The sequence below is a fragment of the Phoxinus phoxinus genome, assembly GCF_949152265.1.
Source record: "Phoxinus phoxinus genome assembly, chromosome: 5".
Classification (NCBI taxonomy): Eukaryota; Metazoa; Chordata; class Actinopteri; order Cypriniformes; family Leuciscidae; genus Phoxinus; species Phoxinus phoxinus.
This window is the reverse complement of record NC_136880.1, coordinates 36,151,247-36,171,595: the sequence shown is the minus strand read 5'-3', so window position 1 is coordinate 36,171,595 and position 20,349 is coordinate 36,151,247. Positions and strand designations below refer to the sequence as shown.

Here is a 20,349-nt window from a genome sequence, read left to right as displayed (position 1 = left end):
AGTTCTACAGCCTTTCATTGACAGTCTTGGATCCAACCCAGAAACATAACCTGAATATGTCCCAATATTCCAATTCACTTCGGTCAATGCCTTCCCATAACCCAATTCACTTATCAGCAGGTTTATTAGCTTCAGAACAAGGAAATAAACATTCTGTTGAATTGTTTCCAAATCAGCAGCTTAGATAAAGTGGAAAGTAACAGGTGCATGTGTAAGAAGGCCCTTTTTATGATCATAACATCAAATATCCCAATATTTCTTTTGTATAAATATTTTTGTTCAAATAAATTGTTCCATAAAGGGAAAACAAATCGGAACATTATTTCCTATGTCAGACTTTACAGGGTTACTTTTAACCCTGAAAGCAGCCATGACTAAATAATAAGAGGTCTCTAAAAATCTTGCACAAATGTCCTTACAGGTATATACAGTACTGCACACCTGCTTTATTCGATCATATTCTTGTAATACTCAGCCTAATAAACATATAATTGCTTTTATTTGTTCTTAATTTTGGCATGCATGCATTTTTGAGAAGACACGTCTCTTGTGTATGATGTCGCGCGCGGTTGCTCAGGGGTATCATGCAATACACCCCCCGAGCGCACGGATGCGCACAAGCGTTGCCACAGCAGCGGACGTAACCGTGTGACGCAGGCGGGCTCCGTCCACACCAAGCGGCAACCTCCCCGTCTCTCTCTTGAAACCAACACGGAAGTGAATTAAACGGCAATTCATCGACTGGCCGCTTGAGGCTGGCTGCAGAAGGGAGTCAAATCTGTATCTCCCCCATGTTAAAATGCCCAACTTTACAGCAGAACAAAACATGTTTACAGCCTGGTTCTCTCTGTGGCTTTGGTCTATAAAGCTAACTTTGCCCTTCATAACAACTGTGAGGGGGGTGCATTTTTTTATAACTCGCCCGTGTAGTTGATTAATATTTAAAGTTCTGCAAAATTAAGGGTGTGTCCACTTTTGAGTGACAGGCGGATTCCCGCTGATGTAAATGCTAGCCGGTTAGCAGTCACTTCACTTCAGCAAATTCCAGCTGCTGAATTTGCCATCTCTGCCGTGTTTGTGCTTTTATTCGGGATTATTTCATATAATTTAATACACCCGTGACCCATTACCTCGCCCACGGCTTTGGATTCCGCCGTTTTTCGTCGAGTATCGTTCGAGAGACCAGCGCTGTATTCCAGTCGTTCTCCTCTGTGAACATGCACTAATGGATGTGATGTCTGACAATTTCGTTGCTTTTTGGAGTTTTCAGATTTAAAAACGTCTATAGATATAAAGGCTACACTCGTTCTGCGGTGCCGTTGCTCTGGACCAGATTATAACATGCTTATGTACCGTCAGATGAGATCCTGCAGGTGTGTTTCTCCGTTCATGCAATAAATGCACATCCTTGAATGAGCGCGTATTTCTAGCGCATTTAACGTTACTTGAACTTCACAGGTAATATATCTATGTTTTGACCCATTTGAGATGCGGCCAAAATCAGAATTTAAAATGGACTGAATAATAAAGCTCTCTACGAACTTGACGAGCGATGCCGCGCTGACGGACCATAGACTGTAATAAAGAGTGACTGACATGTATGCACATAATCACGGTCACACACACTCTCAGAGTAGCCTATTGTAAAGTTACTGCATAATACATTTTCAACAAGCAGAATAACTTAGCTGCACAGAATCGCGATACACAGTCTCACTTGTAGCTATGTCTTTTAACTATTACAATATTTCGAAGGGCAAAAACAGGACCTTTTAATTGCCATTCAGATTTTAATCATCAACTGTCAGTGTCACTTTAGCGCGAGCCCCTGTGCAGTCGCAGACTTGGTACTGTGAGTAGCATATAGCATTAGCTCCCAAGCCTGCTAACTCCATAACGTCGCGCTAGGTGGGCGTGGTTTCAGATAGCCAGGCTCCTCAGCTCCGCCTCTTTGCCCATATTCTGTTATCCGGGAGTGACGAGCGGTGACGCGAGGCCAAGATGGCGACGGCCGGCTCCGCCCACTTTAGGCTTCAAAAATGCTCTTCAGAAACCTACGGGTGACGTCACGGACACTACGTCCATATTTTTTTACAGTCTATGGTCCACACACACACACTCTCCGGTAGCACAACAATACAAGCTCTCGCCGCTCCCCCTCTTTACGCCTCGCTCTCGGTATGGCGGACGGCGAGCGGTCCCCGTTGCTCTCGGATCTCGGTGATGGAGCTCTCGGCAGTGGGAACGGCGGGGTGTCTCCCGGAGCGGCTCCACATGGTGCTCCGAACAAACCGCAGAGTGAGTAGTGAGCGCGGCGCGTTTCTGCGCTGTCACGGGCCCGCGCGCGCACACACACACACACACACCTGTGCATTTACTACCATTTAGGTTAGGTACAGGCTATGTGCTGTTATTCTTGTCTTTGTACGTTGGTGGCATGGAGGCTGTAACGTTACCCGAACGGATGATTTTCTGGCGGATCACAGTGGAGAGGCAGATGAATTGTGTGCACGTACGTGCACGCGCGCGGATACTGTAGCTGATACATGCTGCTGCTAAGCATATAATGCAGTTGCAAACGATACACCTGCGTTGGGTGGATGGTATTATTTTGTCAAACGATTCTATGTTGAATTGATCCTTGCATACTTTTGTCATCCATCTCGGAGGCTGATAAGCCTAGGCTATAATGAATGAACATCACTGTTGTCTTGTTCGGTTCTGTTTACTGTTCTGGTATTGGCCTTTCCGAGACGAAATATAACAAGGTAATACGGTCTAAAACTAGACATGTCTGGGGACGGCTGAACAAATGTGTGCATTATCCACATTTACCGGCGAGTCGGCGTCTCTACATTACACATTTACAGTAATCTGTTGTATCCGCGAACTCCAGCTACACCCAAACACACATGATTGGCACATCTTTGGGCCATTCAGAAAGCCTGAAAATATTGGCTGAGGAGACCCAAACCAATCATTGCACAGAGTGGGCGGTATCAATATAAAGTTACTAAAGGGCGTGCTGAGGATGGTGGTGTGTTGATATGGTGATACTGGAAACGTTTTATGAAAACAATACATGTTTTATCACAAATGGTTGTTTCACTATATTAATTAGGCCATAGAGGCAGTGGTTGATGACCTCTGATTTTGGGAGTATTTAAAAGAGTAAGAACTCCTAAATATCCTCACAACCGGGTTTTCACCATGTTTCACTGTATGTCTGAGGATTATTTTTTTAAAAGATTTAGCCCTCACAAGGATAGGCAAATATGTAGGCTACATGCTTCTCTAGTAATGAGGCACATTCCAACAGTCTCTTTACAAAGCTCCTTTCAGCAGATCTCGAGACCAAATCTGATTTTCTTGTTAATCCTTATGGCCTGGCCGACAAACAACTGTTTCACTTTCCCAAAGCGGAAGTTTCAGTGTTTGGTTTAAACTTTGTGAGGTAAATGAAACTTTAGCCTTACTCAATTTCATGAGCCAATATTTTTAGTATCTATGTTGAACTAATGAAACTGTTATACAGACATTACAGGTGTACTGTATGAATAAAACATTGAGCATCGAGCATTAAGTCTCAATGAAACTGAAGTAGTGACAGATATTTTCTTCCGTATTGTGACACATTCAAGTCTAATGGATGTGCAGACTGGAATGACAATCTCTCCCTTTTTAGGTTTTCCTCCGTTTCCGAGCTCGACTCAGCCACCCATGTTGTTGGGTGAGAACCCTCCACCGTATTCCCCTCTGACGTCTCCAGAAAGTGGCAGTGCCCCAGTCATCAGCTGTAGGGTGTGCCAGTCGCTCATCAGCGTTGAGGGCAAAATCCACCAACATGTGGTCAAGTGTGGAGTCTGCAATGAAGCTACTGTGAGTTGGGATTGAGCACATGCACACTTGCTTTAAAAAATGATTTATTAGGCATATGCCATTATTGTCATGACTGTAAACAATACAGTTTTATTAGAGCCAATACTATGTACAAATTGAGTTGTTGATTCATAGACTAATGTAATAGGTCTGATGGTTTTGGGGCTTCTGTCAGTTAATATTGATACACTACCTTTCAAAAGTTTGGGGTCAGTAAGATTTAGTTTTTTTAATGTTTTTAAATCTCTTTTGCTCACCAAGGCTACATTTATTTGATCAAAACACAGTAAAACAATAATGTTAAATATTATTACAATTCCAAATAACTGTTTTCTATTTTATGATTATTTGATGAATATAAAGAACAGCATTTATTTGATTTTTTTTAAATATATATATATTTTTTTTTAAATGTAAAAGTCTTTGTCACTCTTGATCAATTTTATGCATATTTTAGGAATAAAAGTATACATTTCTTAAAATCTTACTGACCCCAAACTTACATAGAGTAGTGCATATGCAATGAATTATTCTGCATTACATGTAATGAATTTGATTTAAAAAAAATTAATCTATTGACAGCCCCAAAACTTAAAGGTGCGCTATCTAATTTTTTTGTTTAAATTGTACAAAATTTATACGAGCGAGTACCTCATTAATCCACCTTCCAAACCGTGTTTTTGTCTTAACCTGATTCACTACGGTACACCTATAATCAGTGTTTATATTTGGACTATTTTAGACAGAGCGGGATGACGACCGCTGTGGAGTAATCCAGTATATGCTTGACTCGTCATATACGTAAACCGAGAGAAGTAGCTCCGGCTTCGATATTTGTCAGCAAGAAGCATACAGTTTTGTTTATTAAAGGCAGTGTAGGTGTTTTGTTCCAGAAACAATATTTGTTATGTTGTTTGAAAGTCTCTTCTCATCCAGATAGCTAAGTTAAGTGGTTTAAATGTATTTATATGATCATCTGTGGAAGGCGTAGCACCATAAAATGTTCATCCAATCATTGAATTCGGTGAACGATGTCCTACCTGCCTGTCATTTTATGTATTTTCATACCTCTGTACACCCTGCTCACACAGACATCACGCGTCCTCAGAGCATTTCATGTAATGCAGATTAGACAGAAGTGAACTGAGCACCAAAACAGCAGCCACCTTTTTCAGTTCCTCCTGAACCAAAACAACCAGCTTATGCTGCGGTCACGCCGTAACCACTGTCATTCGGCAGAGATGTAAACCTGTGACGTTATACTCGGAGTGGTTTGTGACTCGAATTTATGCGTTTCAATGGCAACACTATCAACGTCTAAATGAATCTGCAGCAGTCAGGTGGTACACGTAAGAGCTCTGTAAGTTGTTTATGTTCATTATTTTTGTAATGTTATGTGCTTTGAGACATCAGGTAGTTTAATGCCGTCTCTCGTGAAGTTTTTGTTTGCTCCCTGCTGTACTCGCTCGTGTTTTGGAGGAGGCGGGGTTTTGGAGACGCTCTGAAGGGAGGGTGGGATGCTTTCACCGCTATTGGTAGCCGCTCCGAAAATTGCTTAAAGTGTACCTTTTAAAAGCATGTGACCATCTTTGGGTAACCAAAATTAACTCTCTTTTCTGTCGCTCTCCTTTCTGTTCTTTTCATTAAACTTCATTCTCTCCAGCCCATAAAGAATGCCCCAGCAGGGAAGAAATATGTGCGGTGTCCTTGTAACTGTCTTCTCATCTGCAAGGTCACATCCCAAAGGATTGCCTGCCCTCGGCCTTATTGGTAAGAAGGAGACAAAAGTTAAATTTAAAACAAGTGAAATGTTTGACACTAATAAACTTCTCGTCTCAATCTGGATTGTGTATGTGGAGAAAAATGAAATGTTTTTGTCTCCTTGTCTGTGGACTAGTAAGAGGATCATAAATTTGGGGCCAGTCCATCCAGGCCCAGCCAGTCCAGAACCACAACCTGCTGGAGCTAGAGTTTCCTGCGGACACTGCAGCAACACTTTCCTGGTACACACACGCACAATACAGCAACATCATACGGACACACAGTGTATCATTATCATTGACATCGTGACCGAATCACTCGGCTCAGCTTCAGCGTAAAGTTAAAGTGGAAGATCGGATGGCTGTTTATTCGTGTTTTATTAATGCAACTGCCTCACAGTAGCTTCTCAACTACTTTCTCAACATTTCAGTGGACCGAGTTTACTGACAGGACGCTGGCTCGATGCCCCCATTGCAGAAAAGTGTGAGTATTTCCCAGCTGACATTCACCAAACAATTTGCACATGCCAAATAAATCTGTTCTAGAAACAGTTTCATTACATCATAAATAAGTCAACATTTAAAGTTGGTCTCTCTCTGTCAGCTCCCAGTACACAGCATTAGCTTCTGAAAAGCATTACTGCCTTTAACTGGCTGTCATTTTTTCAATGTTAATAAATGTCCCATACATTTTTTTACATCCTGTCTGATCTTAGACAACTATAAGTAAGCTATTCATTGTCTGTAGATTTATTAAAACAGTGCTGTTTGTCTGAGCACACAGACACAACAACATTTGCTTAGTGTTTGGGAAAGCTGTTCTATTACAATCATTATTTTTGGAATTCTGTGTACTAGTGGCGCAGAAATGAAACACTTTGCCTTTTAATAGTTTTGCATGTTCCATTCCATAACCCCCTGCTGTTCTTCTCATTGGTCTCTTCCACATCTTCACTAGATCTTCGATTGGCCAGCGATATCCGAGGAGGCGGAGTCTCTGGTGTTACCTGCTGTGCTTGCTGTTCAGCATCTCCGCTGCTGGTCTGATTGTGAGTGTGCATCATGGTGTAATTATTGACCATATTTAGTTTTTTTTTTTTTTTCATAGTGTCTATTTAAACTTAAGTGCAAATAGCTTGCCGACTGTATAATTAGCATATCACTTATTGTGAACCATTTCTTTAATGCGTTTTGTGATGGTGCATTACTATTTCCAAGCCGAGTCACAAATTTATGAATTAGGATCAGTTTTAAAATTAAAAATGTATTAATTTAAAGTTAAAATCACTAACATTAAAAATATAAAACTATTTTGTTAACATTAATGTATAATATGAACTATCTGAGCAATATATTGTTTACAGTGTTTAATTATATTATATTAATATTTGTAAATGTTAGTTAATAATTATACTTTTACATGAAACTGTTCATGTTAGTTCAAGTTGCTTTAACTAATGTTAACAAACACAACTTTTAATCTTCAAAAAAAAAAGTAAATGTTGACATTTAGTCTAATAAATGCTGAAAACTATTGTTCAGTGTTAGTTCATGATCATAAAGTGTAAAGTTTTTTTATGCTCACCAAGGCTGCATTTATTTGATAAAAAATACAGTAATATTGTGAAATATTATTACAATTTAAAAAAACTGTTTCCTATGATGGCAAAGCTGAATCATTTCAGCATCATTACTCCAGTATTCAGTGTCATTCAAATATGCTGATTTGCAAGAAACAGTACTTACTATCATCAATGTTGAAGACAGTACGACTGCTTGATAATCTTGTGGAAACCGTGATCATTTTGCAAGTTCAAAATAACAGGATTTATTTTATTCACTATGATTTCAATCATAGTGAATAAAAGTATTTATTTATAAAAAATAAAAAACTTTTGAACAACAGTGTATGTAAATCAACATGATACCGTTTGAATCTTATTGTAAAGTGTTACCAATTGTGAGACCTGTCAAAATAACATCAAACTGTATTCTGTAATTGTCTGTGTTTGTCTCCAGGCAGGGACGTGGTCCCAGGCGCGTGTGTATGGGGGTATTTATGCGTCCTGGGCGGCGGCGTTGTTGCTGGTGGTGTTGACGCTGGCCAGAGCACTTTACTGGAGCTGCATGAGGGTCAGCCAACCTCTCCACAACCTCACATAGAGAGAGAGAAAGGCCGCAAGAGAGGGGGCAGCGATTAGGGTGGTGGGAAAAAATAAAGTCCACAGGAAAAGAGCTAGAGAGAATCATGGTTAACTCTTAAAGCTTGATTGTGATGGCTGTAATGAAGGGTCAAAGTAAAATCCAGGCTTGAGAAACACATGAAAAAATGCTACTATGGCAAAGAAGATTAGTGTTTTAAAGTAATTTTTATTCGGAAGCTTTCTCTGGATGTGTTTTCATCCGTGAATATGAACGGACTTGTTACTCATGGTTACATGCAAACATGCAGTTATGATTCCAAATGCTCCTTCAGTTTTAACCCATTGCACTCATGTAAAGAATATATTACACGCTCTCAAACACACACAACTCTCTATGTAGATCTTAAATTAACTACACTACAATACACGAACGACACCAATTCAAACATTGACCACAACATTATCTGCCTCTCTAGTGTCCAAATAAGCTCCGAAGCCTTATAAAGAGGGGAAGTACAGGTTCATCTCCACTAGATGGTGTTCCAAAACCACATAAACACTGGTGTTTTGTCACATTGCCTGAATCTCTGTACAAACACTGGTAATCCAAATCATTTGGGCGACACGATTAACAAATGCGCAGAACATTTCTGTAACTGATTTTTCATAGACACTTAAAGTGTAAATGCGCTCAAACACATCTCTTTATCTTTAGTTGTGAATGTTAAAAACAGTATTTTTTTATAATTGTGAATTTTGTTTGTAAATATGTGTTGTTTATTTCATGAATGACTGAGCAGTTGCAATGTAGCTTTAACACGCTGTGATTTCTTTGTGTTTTTATTTAATTTGCAAATCACTACTGGGAAAAAAAAATCACTACTGATGTTTTGACTGGAACAAATAACGAGACAGCCGATGTACAGCCACACACACACACACACCTTTGGGAAGCAGAAAAAAGAAGTCATATCTTCTGTTGAAGGTCAGCTGTGCTTCATGGACTTTGTTATCAAAAGGGTCATTTACCTTTCTTCTCATGTTCATGTGAAGTTAATCGTCATGTTCAGGTACTGTAAGTTTGATTATGTTTGAACCATGATTAAAATGATACTAATGAGATTAATCAGCCACTAGATTTGGATTCTAGTCTCCAAGATCTTTTTTTTCCCCCTCTTTGTCATAATTCAGAGTCTGGGTAAGAACACAATTGAGATGTTCAGAGCATTGAATTCTTGTTGCTGGTCACCAATGTTCTTGCATTATATTCCTCATAAATATGCTAAGTACATAACAATATGGTCCTAACTGCAGATCTGGAATTCAGAATCTGTATTCTGTCCATGAGAGGAAAATGTGAGGTCTGGACATCTGGAATCCCAAACCTGAGGTCAGGATGTTATTTATAAAGAGCAGAAGGCCAATGATGGAGGTCTCCTCTGAATTTGTTTACACATGAGATTAAAATTACACATGATTAAAAAGATGATGCAGTTATAAAACAGTGAATACAATTGGGTCCCGTCTCATTTTTATAAAGGTGTGTGTGTGTGTGTGTGTGTGTGTGTGTGTGATTCACTTGCAGCAGTTGTTTTGGCACTTTTCCTCTCAATGTCTCTGGCTATTTGTCTCTTGTTTCAAGCGGATATATTATTTTTCTCGACATAGACTGATAGAGGCATGGGAAACATACAGAAACCTTTTAGAAACCACAACTCCCCTGAGCTGGGCAGAGAGAGAGATTTGTCAGCATTAATGGAAGAGAAAGAGCAGAGATCTGGGGACACGCACAGATAGAGAGAGGTTTCAGTCTTCTGGAGGAGAGTCAGAGAGTGACCACAAAAAAGTCTGCAAGCAGAGAACAGAGAATTCACAACACACACACACACACACACACACACACTCTGTCCCCTTCTCTCGCTCTCAAATCTAATTCACTCTAAACTTTATTGCCATGACAAAAACTACACTTTTCACATTTCCAAATAGTCTGCAGCTCAGGTGTGTAATGTTATTTTATTTGCTGTTTTTATATCCTTATTTATTTGTTAAAATATACTTTGTTGACGGCATTTGGGCTACTCTCAATTTCACTTTATAACGGGACCATTTTTCATTATATGGTCCAAACAGTAAAATTCTCTGTAGTCCAAATAAAATTAACTAATATTTTAACAAATGAATAAGGATATAAAATTATTCCGATGAGCTATCCGAGAAAATAATTAACATTAATAAAAAAATTTAAAAAAGTAGTTAGGATGTGCTTGTGCCTCTGAGTATTTTTGGCATAAGGCAGATCTCTTTCCTCTGTTTTGTAACAAAAACACGTTTGGGTAACACTTTATTTTACAGTTACTATAGCAATTACTATAAATTTTGCTTAACTTCAAGTTTTATTTATTTATATAGCACATTTAATAGCAAAGTTGCTTCACAGTTAACTGTATATGTATAAAATTATGTATGTATAAAAACATTGATCAAGCCTAGCAGATGAAGGCGTGACTACACACTCTTAGAAATACCCCTGTATAATGAGATCAGTGTAGAGAGAAATAAAACTAAGTTATAACTACAATGTACAATACCCGTAACTAAAAGCTAAAGTTAAAAAGATAAGTTTTTAACTGAGACTTAAAAATGTGTAGGCTATTGTTTGAGCTCGCCGGATGTGAAGGGGAAGACTGTCCCACAACTGAAAAAGCTCGGTCAACCTTTGACTTCTTTTTAGGATAAGGGCCAGCCAGTAAAAATTGTTTCGTTGATCTTAATGTCCTAGATATGTAAGATCCTAAATGGTCAGCAATAGTTTGGGGACATGTTATGCAATGCTTTAAAAAAACCCGGCAGCCAATGAAGAGAGGATAATACTGGAGTAATGTGGTCCCTTTTTTATTTATTTAATTACATAAAACTAAACTTAATCCTAACACCTCAAAATAAACCCACTTTTGTATTGCCAAAGTGTTTTGCAGCTTCTGAAATCTGAATACAGTCTGAATACATGTATTTAGTTAAAAATGTAAATAAAACTGGACAAAATTAGACATCTCTAAACAACTAATTGTACATTTAAAAGGGAAACATAACATTAATTTTAAAAGAATAATTAAGTCTAAATAAATAAATAAAACGAAATGTCAATAATCAATGAGACAATGGCAGATCAATCAATATCAATTATACTGTGCTTTTACAAAATAAGTTAATTATTTGCATTATTAAATCTTTATATTGCTAAATAATTTGCAGCAAAAATAACTAGTATATTAATTAAACTGACAATAATTCAGTAATGATAAAGATGAAAATTAAATTCCAATAAGAAATCAAAAGTTCAGCAGGAGACAGTGCCAAGGAAGATTAATCAATTTCAATTATATTCTAATCTATCTTCTATTATTATCTGCTTTACACAATAAGCCAGGGCATTTGCAGTCTGCAGTTATATCAAATAAACTGACAATAATGCAGTAAATAAAGTAACGTTAAAAGTCATCATAGCATATACTGTACATTTAAAAAAATAAATAAATAAAGGAACAGTCCAATAAACTAAGAAAATCACAAAATAGTAAAATATTGTTTTATAAAAGAGTCTGCTATATGAATAAGTGTAAATAACGCTGAATGAGCTCATATTTTGTTCAGTGAGAAGAAACTCTGTCTCTCTTTCTCTGTTGTGTCTCAGGGGAGAGAGCGAGTTCCCAATGGAATCAATCCGATCGGAGATTACTGAGTTTGCACAAACACACAAGAGCCTTTTATCCTCCTAACGTATAACAGGATTCATCCTTAAAGATGAGCCCTGTGACCTTACACACACACACACACACACACACACACACACACACACACACACACACACACACACACACACACACACACACACACACACACACACACACACACACACACACACACACACACACACACACACACACACACACACACACACACAGTCTCTCTATGTCACGCCTGTTAAGCACATACACTCACTATCAGAGCTGCAAATCTCCTCTCTGCTCTCAGCGTGAACAGGAATAAGCAGCAGTAAGAAGGATAGAGAAGGAGATCTGGGAAGAAAGGATGAGAAGAGAGAGGAGATGAGAATGAAAGGATAAGTTGAACTGATGAGGAAGGGGTATAAAGAGCTTTGGCACTGTCCACTTTAAAACAAACATTTCATTTAGACCATCTAATCCACACACACACACACACACACACACACACACACACACACACACACACACACACACACACACACACACACACACACACACACACACACACACACACACACACACACACACACACACACACCCACCCACAAACACACACACGTTTCCATGTTTTATGGGGATATTCCATAGATGTAATGGTTTTTATACTGTATAAACTATATTATGCCCCCTAACCCTACACCTAAACCTACCCATCACAGAAAACTTTCTGCTATTTTAGATTTAAAAAAGAAAAAAAAAGAAAAAAAAAAAGATAATTCTACATGATTTATAAGCTTGTTTCCACATGGGTATCAAAACAAACAAAAAATCCCCACAAGGTCAAAACTTGGTATTACTATACTTGGGGTCCCCATAATGTAGGGACCACACACACACACACACAGTTCAGATGTGAAAAAACTTCAGATATTAGCTCAATTAATATGATGTATGGTGCAAAGAAATAGTGCATTCACTTTGTGAATTTGTGCATCTAAATGTATTGTGTGTACCCAAAATGTTAGAGGTCTGACTGTCTGACCTACAGTCGTACAGCTAAAAGCATAACGTTCAACTCAATTAACAGCCTGAATTATTGATGTCTGTCTGGACCAGAATTTCTGTGTACACTGGAATTAAAAGCCTCCGGTGTCACCTGTCACACTGCAGTGTGTGTGTGTGTGTGTGTACAGTGTGTGTGTGTGTGTGTGTGTGTGTGTGTGTGCAGACAGACAGAGAGGTATAAAATCTCTTTCATCTATTAATTTACAGTTTATTTCACCTTTATTCAAGATGCTCCTTTAGTTTAAGTTTCATGATTTGACATATTCAGAGACAGAAGAGGACAATTTGCATAGGTCATGATTTTATATATTTCATATATTTAATAAGGTTATAATTTCTTTTATATTTTATATTAAATTGTTTGTGTGAATGTTTAATGTAACAATAAAAAGAGTAATACATTTATTTTATTTTAATAATATTTTTTTTACTTATGTATTTTTATATTGGTTGTAATGTATGCCTACTGTATGGTACTGTATCCCAGCCAAGAAAAATACATTCTAAAAACATTTAGCTAAAGTCCCCATTAAGTTATGAAAATGTTATTTCTGAATGTTCAAAGCGTCCAGTTTTTCAATGTTTTACTAAATAATTTTTATTTGATTATACGAACGTTAAAGGGCAATTCTGTTTTATCATTTTGCAAATATCATGGAATACTTTTGAATGCCTCTCTCATTCTGAGTCATTTAGTCCGAACATGTAAAAAATGTTAGATGAACATCCAACAAATACATTTAAAAAAAGTTCCATTAAAGATGTATAAATGGTTTTGTGATATATATTTTATATATTACTTTTAGAGAACCTTCTTCTGAAAACGTTCCCTTTAAGGTGAGATATTTATTTTGTTTTTGCATCAAATAATTTAAGCAAATTTTTCTGAAATATTAAATTGTTTAAATTCTCTCTCTCTCTCTCTCTCTCTCTCTTCTCTCTCTCTCTCTCTCTCTCTCTCTCTCTCTCTCCCTCCCCTCCAATCCAAACTGACGTAGGTGATACCCAAGCTTTCCGTTTTTAGGAGGATGTTTTGTATTGGATGTGAATTTGCCTGGTTTAACACAGAGAGAGAGAGAGAGAGAGAGAGAGAGAGAGAGATAGAGAGAGAGAGAGAGAGAGAGAGAGAGAGGAGAGAGAGAGAGAGAGAGAGGAGAGAGAGAGAGAGAGAGAGAGAGAGGAGAGAGAGAGGAGAGAGAGAGAGAGAGATGAGAGAGAGAGATCAGGGATGAAGGTAATAGTTGTACAGTAAATAAGAGAGAGTGACAGGGATACAGATAAATAGCGAGGGAATGGTTACAGGTGTCTTTTCTTCATACCTCCAGAAAAGAGCATCTCCACTGAACAGGTAACAACATCTCTCTTAAACAGAGTCTTATAGAAATATACTTGTGTTGTTTTATAAATTCAAAAGAGGAAAATTATTCATTAGGCCTGAAGGAGTTCATTTAACACTTAGTTAATTTTAATCTTTACTGTTTAAGTTTTAGTGCATTATTTGTTTATTGCGATTATGAATTATGATAGGCCTATATGTTGATGATTTAAAGTGTTTTAAAGTATTGATCAATTTAACAGATTTTCCTCTTTTTATTAATATATTCTTATTTAGTGATTTTCTATCATGAGTCTGTATTTTAACTTTCAATGTTTAAATAAAAAATGTAAATCATTTGATATATATGATATATATATATATATATATATAAAAAGACGGTCATAAAAATGTATGTTATGGACGTTTTGACGCATCTGACACATGGAAAAACAGAAACTCATTCTGAAAAGGTTTTGATATTTGAGATTTTGATATCTTTAAAAGTTTGACGTCATCGACTGCTTTAAGTAGACTAGCCTATATGTAGCTAAAATAACATTAGATCGAATGACACTGAAAACGAACCCATCTGGTCTATAGCCTAATCTATTTTCTGCATTTATCCAAACCCGCAAAAACAGTCCAGCAGTGACATAAAGATCTGAAACTTGAAGTAATTGGGATTCCAAACAATCGAATCGCTTCTTATTTTTACTCACGGATTTAATTGAGCTCAGGGAATAAAGATGATGCTGATTATGAAGATGATGATGAAGATATTAATATTTTACAGATGGAGTGTAATTGTAATTCTTCTCTGGGTCCCTTTTCCTCGACTTACTGGAGCAGAAGTAAGTAAATGTGTGTGTGAGTGTGTGTATGTGCCTATAAGTGTGTGAGTGTGTGTATGTGTCAATCCTAGTGAAAAGGGGGTTCTTTATTTTAAAAAGTAGACATTTTTGCAGTTTCCCCTCATTATGAGGTTCAAATACTTTTTGTATTTACTAATTTTGGTGACTTTTTATGCACTATTGTGCTAGATTAGCTTGTCTGCCGGTATCTTAAGGAGCACACGTTTTGATGCACTGAAAATATGTATTATTTTATTACATTGTATTACAGTAGCCTATTGCCAAATTGCTTACCAAGATCATGTACCACCTTTTTTCAGACTAAACCATGGAAACACTGTTCCATTATCTGAAATACGCTTGTATATTATTTGGCATGGATAACCAAAACTTCCCCACAAAAAATTCACACGACAGATCTATTTAGCTAACATATTTTAGTGTTTTTGTTTCATGTTGCAAAACCTGAAGTTTTGAAGAAGTCACTCAATTTAAAATAACATTTGTAGGATCATGTGCATTTCAGTTTGAGGGCCAAAAAATGGATAAGAAATAGTTTAAAAACCATGTCAGTGGGCAGTAGATTTGTCAATACCTGCTCTCTCCTCATCTCCATCACTCTTTCTTTTTCTCAGTCTCCTTATCTTGCCCTGTTTCTTCCCCTCCTAAAGCAGAGCTTTGACTGATAGTCTTTTCATGTTTGTCTGTCAGTGAAGAAAGTAAACATAGGGTCAACTGATATTTAGCCTATTCTTTTAATTATTATTAATCATTTTCGTTGACAAGTTAATTTCCTGAAAGCTATACGAACACTATAAAACATTTCTTAAAAATTTATTCACAATATAAGCACATTCATTATAAATCGTATGACTAATATACGGCTTAATTAATGTTTCTTGTCTCCTCACATTGACAATTGTTAAAGTACATTACATTAATCACGTAAAAATAGGCCACTTTTTAATTCAAAATATCGAAATTAGACAAAAGTTTATTAGTTTGCCAGATTTCTTTTTTTTTTGCTTTTATCCAAAAACATCTCTCAAATATAAAATGTTTATTTTAGCTACTTACATCTTATGTCGCACTCACTTTATGGCCGTTTTTACCATAGACATCATATAGAATCTATGGTTTTTACTGAAGTGTCGAGAGAACATACAGCCCGCCTACTTTAATTTGATTGGTCATCTCAAATATTTTTGCATTGACGAGCGGTGACAGACCAATACGGCTCAGATGAGACTATATTGGTGCTGTGCAATATCTTCACTAAAGTGGTATTAATACTAGGCTATATTAGGCAATTATTTCACAAAATGTATTATATACACCTCGGAGACCTCATAGCTGGCTACGGGCGTGTTTGTGTGCAGAGCACAGTTGGAGCTGGTGCAGACTTCCCAGACAGCAAGCCAACATTGAATAAACATTGATTTTCCATCTGAATCATCATTATGGTTGATATTGAAATTTCAATGCAAAATAAATGTTGAATCACCATTAATATATCGATGAAACCTGACGTTATTAATGTTGATGGTAACAACATTGGAACAACATTGATCTATAGTTATCTTTATGATTGATTAAGCATTGATATTTGGTTTACCGGGAGATTGCCAATGTGTTGAAAAGTCATTGATTTAGAGTTGACCGGGAAACGACCTGTGGTTGAAAAGTCATCGACATATCGTTGACCGGGAAATATGATTGAAAATCCATCGATTTTTGGATGACCGGGAGATCAACGGGTGGTAGACCAACGAACTGCTCCGGACACCGCTCATTTCTGGACCCGGACCGATACGATCAGGTAAGCTCTCTTAATGTTCGATATTGTACTAAATCAAATAATGTTACTCGTTAACATGGTTATTTACTCGTTAACATGACGAAGTGCTGCAGACATTGAAATAGATTTTAATTAAATTGTCTCCACGATCTGCTTTTGAAGAAATATGATATCGTACAGCGCACATTCAGTTCTGTCGCCTCCGTACCACACTGTACAACTCGACGTACATTCACATCACACGTTAACGCAGCGGCAGTTACACTCACAGAACACTGCACTTATTCGTGCACTTAATCACAAAAGTTTATTATTTGCTCGTGCTTTAAAGCTTTGCCGGTTATACATTTAATTGGCGTTTGTTCTGACATGCACTTTTTCTGAGCGCGTAGGCCTAGCGGCAACTGAATTTAATTCCAAGTGTGCAAATATGTGGGTGTTCTCTGTTTAACTTAAAGGCTAATTTTTTGCATTGTGCTTGTATTTTCTGTTTTAGACGCTCTTACGGCAGATGGGGACAGCCGGCGTCACCTAATTTACTGGCTGTGCAAAAGTGGCTGTGCTGTATGGCGTTCCGATCGGTTCTTTAATATGACTTTGCAGCACGCACTCGTCTCAATGAACGTGACGTCTGCGTCTGCCGAACGTGACGTCTGCGTCTGCAGAACGTCTCGTCTGCGTCTGCCACATCACTCGTTCGTCTGCCGAACGTCTCGTCTGCGTCTTCCGAACGTCTCGTCTGCGTCTGCGTTTGCCACATCACTCGTTCGTCTCGTCTGCGTCTGCTGGTTTCCAGCACATTCCACACACTTATTCGTTCTTTATTATTTTTCCCCACTTATCTTCAATTGTATTTTTCATTAGCAATTAAGTGATTTTACCTTGCTTATGTATAGCTTTTTATTCCAAATAGTAAATATTAATTTACACAAATGATCATGTTAAAATTTGTGTTTTCCATTGTTTCTTGTCAACATATCCACAGATAGCCTACTTATGAATAAATCATAAAAAAGCATGTATGTAGCCTACTATTCACCACTAGGAGTCTCTTGACCAATACAAAAGAACGTAGTTGTAAACATTTGGGCTGATTTAACTAACATATATAATATTTGTAATGTTTAATTTTAGAGTTGTAATATTTAGTTTTAGATTTTCGCCGAAGTTTGATTGACAGGCGGTCTGACAGTTATCATCAGAATTATACTTAAAAACAGATAGGTCTGCACCTCAGGAGAAATGCGAGCACAGTTCATTATAATTATTCAGCCTAAATGTCTTTGCTTATACTAATAATAATAATAATTAGCCTATCATTAATATTATCAGCCCAAGGCTACATATTTAGCTAGATTGGCCCACAGCTTTTATCCCAGTTGCAGTGAGACTGTTGAATATTTATACCCAGCCCGCCACACACACCACAATTCTCTCTATACACAACTTTAGTAGTTGGGAATGCATTGCTGTACTATTTACTACATCTCACATATTGTTTATACGGACATTAATTGTTATGTCCCTGTCGACTGGTGATATAACGGATTGCACTTTATCGACTTTTTATTGCACTTATAGCCTATTGTAGGATTATCTGATGTTATTTCGTTGTTATTTATAAGAATGACAAAAAATACAAATAAATAAAGAACAAACAATATTTAGAAGACGCTTTTATCCAAAAAAGGAACAAGCAATTGGTCAAATGTCAGTCATAATAAAGGTTAGACAATAATAATACAGGGTTTTATTTGATTATCACAAACAAACTCGAGATTTTGACGCATATCCAAGGGTTTGTGCGGTGTGGAGCGCGCACTGCATGGCACGGAGGCGCGGGCGCGAACACTTGTATTTTCCTATCAACAGTGGAAAGTAAACAACTTAAAATAGGCCTACTTAAAAAAAAAATTATGGTCATACAGAAAATAAAATAAAACAATCAGGCGCGCTTTCATGATCTCCGTGAACATGAGCGCGTCTCAAAAATGAACTGAAACAAAATAAAGCTTGAAATGTCCACTATTAAACGAACAAATTCGAATCGAAAGCAAATACTGTCTGATTATGTAATCCGTGAACGGTGCATTTCTATAAAGGCGCATCTGCTTAACAGCGGAGATGGAGATGTGTTTGCAGCCGACACTGATTTACAAAATAGGCCTAGGCTACTTGTTTATTAATAAAAAAAACAATTCAAATGCCTCGTTATTTTTTCAGACACATTTAGTATCATTAGCCTATAAACCACTATAAATCACCTCTCTGTATGGTTCCAGAGATGGCTATTCTCATTCAGCACTGCGGGGAAAATAAATGTGGCATTAGAAAACCAGTAAAATAAAAAAAATAAAAAAATCCATATTAATTTGTGAATATTTTAAATGTTTAATACGGGTTATTAATCCGTGGGCATTAAACCGAGGGAACAGTTTGAGAATTCGTGAGAACGGTTTATAAACGGATTATATAAAAAATAAAAATAGTATTTTTCAATTCTATTCTTCTATTTAAAGGATCTACAGAAACAGTGGTTGTGCGATCGAGTTGTCTGTTTTCTAGTTTAGTGCTGTAGCCTATAGGCCTTTTAAAACTATAAACCCCAACAATAAGCTATAAAAATGAAATAGCCTATATCAATTTTGTTTCTTCAGATTTCTATCTTTGTAGGGGCATTTGGCCCTCAAAATGTGGGTTAAACAAGAACACACACACACACACACACACACACACACACACAATATCCTATATATAAATATCCTATAAATCACAGACGCAGACGTCGCGTTATAAGGCAGACGCAAGTGAGACGAGTGCATGTTGCAAAGTCATATTAAAGAACCGATCGCAATCGCTGGCGCACTGCACTGAGCAGTGCTGAGTAGCGTGTGCAGTGCGTGTTAGAGAAAATTATAATAAATGACTTCACTGCCACACGTGAATGACGTGTGACGTCTGACTTGACACTTCACTGCTACGCGTGATTTACGTGACGTCAGCGTGACGTCTGCGTGACGTCTGCGTCACGTCTGCGTCTTAAAATGAATGGAATAAATAGCAGAATAAAAAAAAAATTAAGACGTTGAGTGAGACGTTCATTGAGACGAGTGCGTGCTGCAAAGTCATATTAAAGAACCGATCGGAACGCCATAGTGCTGCGCAAGACTGAGCAGGAGGGACTGGACGACACCATTCAGACGTCAGAGGACCATGAACTGTAAATTGGCTAAAGAGGACAAATAATGAAATAAGGCTAATAAAATGAATTTGTTTTTACCTTAAACGTTGTGGTGTGGTCAGTGTTTTATAGGCTAGGCTATAGGCAGCTTTCAAATGTTTCCTCACTTTTTAACATCCTGGTTGTAGATAAAGCAGGATATTTATTAGGATATTTAATATAGGGCATTAATTTCGTATGCATAGCAATCATTTTCTATGGCTTAATAACGATTGAAATTCAATTGAAATCACGTTGATCCTTAGTTCAGTTGAAATTTCAACATTGTTTCAATATTCCTGATAATTGAAATACCATTGAAATTACGTTGATATATGGATGGGATTTCAATGTTGTTTCAATATTAAAACAGGGTGCAAAATGATGTAGAATCAACATCAGAGTTCGACGTTGATTCAATGACTTAACGTTGACAACGGAATGTTGATTTAACATAGTTTCAATGACTGTTTGCTATGCAATCACAATTATAATGAAAACTTTGATGTTTCATGAAGTAAATTGTACAGACTGAATTGTTTTTAATTACTCTTTCTATTTTGCAAGCATAACTTTGCATTCTTGT

The 20,349-nt window shown here is 37.2% G+C and overlaps 1 protein-coding gene and 1 long non-coding RNA gene across 3 annotated transcripts; one reads left to right on the top strand and one right to left on the bottom strand.

Annotated features, from left to right (window-relative positions):
- Positions 1–518: 518 nt before the first annotated feature.
- On the top strand, positions 519–9,433 carry pip4p1a (phosphatidylinositol-4,5-bisphosphate 4-phosphatase 1a). 2 transcript variants are annotated; one of them, XM_079613906.1, is made up of 8 exons: positions 519–666; positions 2,098–2,298; positions 3,686–3,879; positions 5,543–5,649; positions 5,777–5,882; positions 6,071–6,123; positions 6,598–6,688; positions 7,659–9,433. In XM_079613906.1, exons 2-8 carry the CDS (start codon positions 2,181–2,183, stop codon positions 7,800–7,802), a joined length of 813 nt encoding a protein of 270 aa, XP_079470032.1. In that variant the 5' UTR covers positions 519–666; positions 2,098–2,180; the 3' UTR covers positions 7,803–9,433. The 2 variants fall into 2 exon arrangements, with proteins under 2 accessions (XP_079470032.1, XP_079470033.1); XM_079613907.1 differs by lacking the exon at positions 519–666 and having other exon boundaries at positions 2,029–2,298.
- Positions 7,672–15,860, bottom strand: LOC306999338. The gene is made up of 3 exons (XR_013797821.1): positions 15,823–15,860; positions 15,341–15,449; positions 7,672–7,793 (listed from the first exon to the last, which is right to left on the bottom strand). It is a non-coding gene; the product is annotated as an uncharacterized lncRNA (long non-coding RNA).
- Positions 15,861–20,349: the final 4,489 nt, after the last annotated feature.

Bases quoted from the DNA above. Each gene is read 5' to 3' on its own strand.
- pip4p1a (XM_079613906.1), top strand. From the start codon at position 2,181: ATGGCGGACGGCGAGCGGTCCCCGTTGCTCTCGGATCTCGGTGATGGA. The intron at 3,880-5,542 runs GTGAGTTGGGAT...CATTCTCTCCAG, and splicing joins GAGTCTGCAATGAAGCTACT to CCCATAAAGAATGCCCCAGC. The intron at 6,689-7,658 runs GTGAGTGTGCAT...GTTTGTCTCCAG, and splicing joins TCTCCGCTGCTGGTCTGATT to GCAGGGACGTGGTCCCAGGC.